The 1,483-nt window shown below is 58.1% G+C and overlaps 1 protein-coding gene across 1 annotated transcript; it reads left to right on the forward strand.

Annotated features, from left to right (window-relative positions):
- Positions 1-68: 68 nt before the first annotated feature.
- Positions 69-1,343, forward strand: EURHEDRAFT_432563 (P-loop containing nucleoside triphosphate hydrolase protein; the record flags this gene model as incomplete). The annotated part of the gene is made up of 1 exon (XM_040783422.1): positions 69-1,343. A coding segment is annotated over one exon (1,275 nt), but the record flags the coding sequence as incomplete, so codon positions are not given.
- Between the last annotated feature and the right edge of the window lie 140 nt (positions 1,344-1,483).

Here is a 1,483-nt window from a genome sequence, read left to right on the forward strand (position 1 = left end):
GGTCCCCATGGGAGATCGAGGCCGAACAGGGCCGCAGGGAGCGAAGATGGTTGCTACAGCAGACCCCCATGGAGCCCCAACTTCAGCAGCTGATGGGCAGTGAATCAGCCACATTTCGGGGCATCCAAGGGGCGGCCATGGAAGCCATCCAACAGGGCCAAAGTCCCATTGTTGCCGTCATGCCCACAGGCAGTGGCAAAAGCATGTTGTTCATGCTGCCGGCATGGGTGGCGCCCCGGGGTACCACAATTGTAGTAGTCCCATTGATTGCATTACGGGGGGACTTGCAGCGGCGGTGTGCCAGACTGGGCATTGTCTGTGTGGAGTGGGAGAGCCGCCAGCCCCCAGATGAAGCTTCCATTGTGCTGGTCACCCCCGAGTCAGCCATCACCGAGGATTTTATGACATTTTGGAACCGGCAGCGGCTGCAGCACCGATTGGACCGGATTGTGATTGATGAATGCCATGTGATGCTGAACCGCCAGAAGGATTTCCGGCCGGCCATGGCCCAGCTTGGCCGGTTGACTGTGGCCCAAACCCAGATGGTTTATTTGACTGCCACATTGCCACCAACCGAAGAACGCCATTTGTTTGACCGGATGCGGTCCACACCCGAAGCAGTACAGCTATGCCGAGCCTGCACATGTCGGACCAATGTGGCATACCAGGTTTTCCAGCCCGAGGTTGATCACCCATGCCAGGCTTCATACCAGTGGGTAGAAGCCCCGGAGGTGATCACATTCATTCATAGCCGCGTCCAGCGGGCTCGGCCAGGCAAGGTGATCATATATGGTCCCACCATCCCCGTGGTGCTCCAGATGGCTGAATTACTTGAATGCGAGGCATATCATAGCAAGCAGGTTGACAAGGCCGGTGTTATGGGCCGGTTTCAAAGTGGCAATATCAATGTGATAGCAGCCACCTCGGCACTGGGAATGGGAGTTGATATCCCCGACATCCAGTGTATCATGCATGTTGGGCAGCCCCGTACACTGCTGGACTATGCCCAGGAGAGCGGCCGTGCTGGTCGAGATGGGCAAGGCAGTGAGGCTGTCATCATCCAACCTGCTGGGATCGACCCCCCCAAATGGCAAGCGGAGGGACTCCAACCCCAGGAGATGGCCCAAGTGGAGCATTATCTGGATCCTGGAGATGATGGCTGCCGGAGGGCTGTACTGGACCATTATTTGGATGGTACCGTGAACGGCTACAGGCGGAATCAATGTGGAGACTGGGATGCACCAGGGGCTGAAGAGCAGCGATGTGATTGCTGTGATGGTGGCTGGCTGGCCCATGAGGCCATGGCCAGTGAGCCAGGCAGGATCCATAGCAATACACCTGCCGCTAGCTCCCCGGAGCCCATGGATGTCGAGTGGGAGCAGCCTGTTGCAAGTGGCAGCCATGCAGCTGGCAGCAGTGTCAATACACCTGCCGCTAGCTCCCCGGAGCCCATGGATGTCGAGTGGGAGCAGCCTGTTGCAAG

Source organism: Aspergillus ruber, assembly GCF_000600275.1.
Source record: "Aspergillus ruber CBS 135680 unplaced genomic scaffold scaffold00106, whole genome shotgun sequence".
Classification (NCBI taxonomy): domain Eukaryota; kingdom Fungi; phylum Ascomycota; class Eurotiomycetes; order Eurotiales; family Aspergillaceae; genus Aspergillus; species Aspergillus ruber.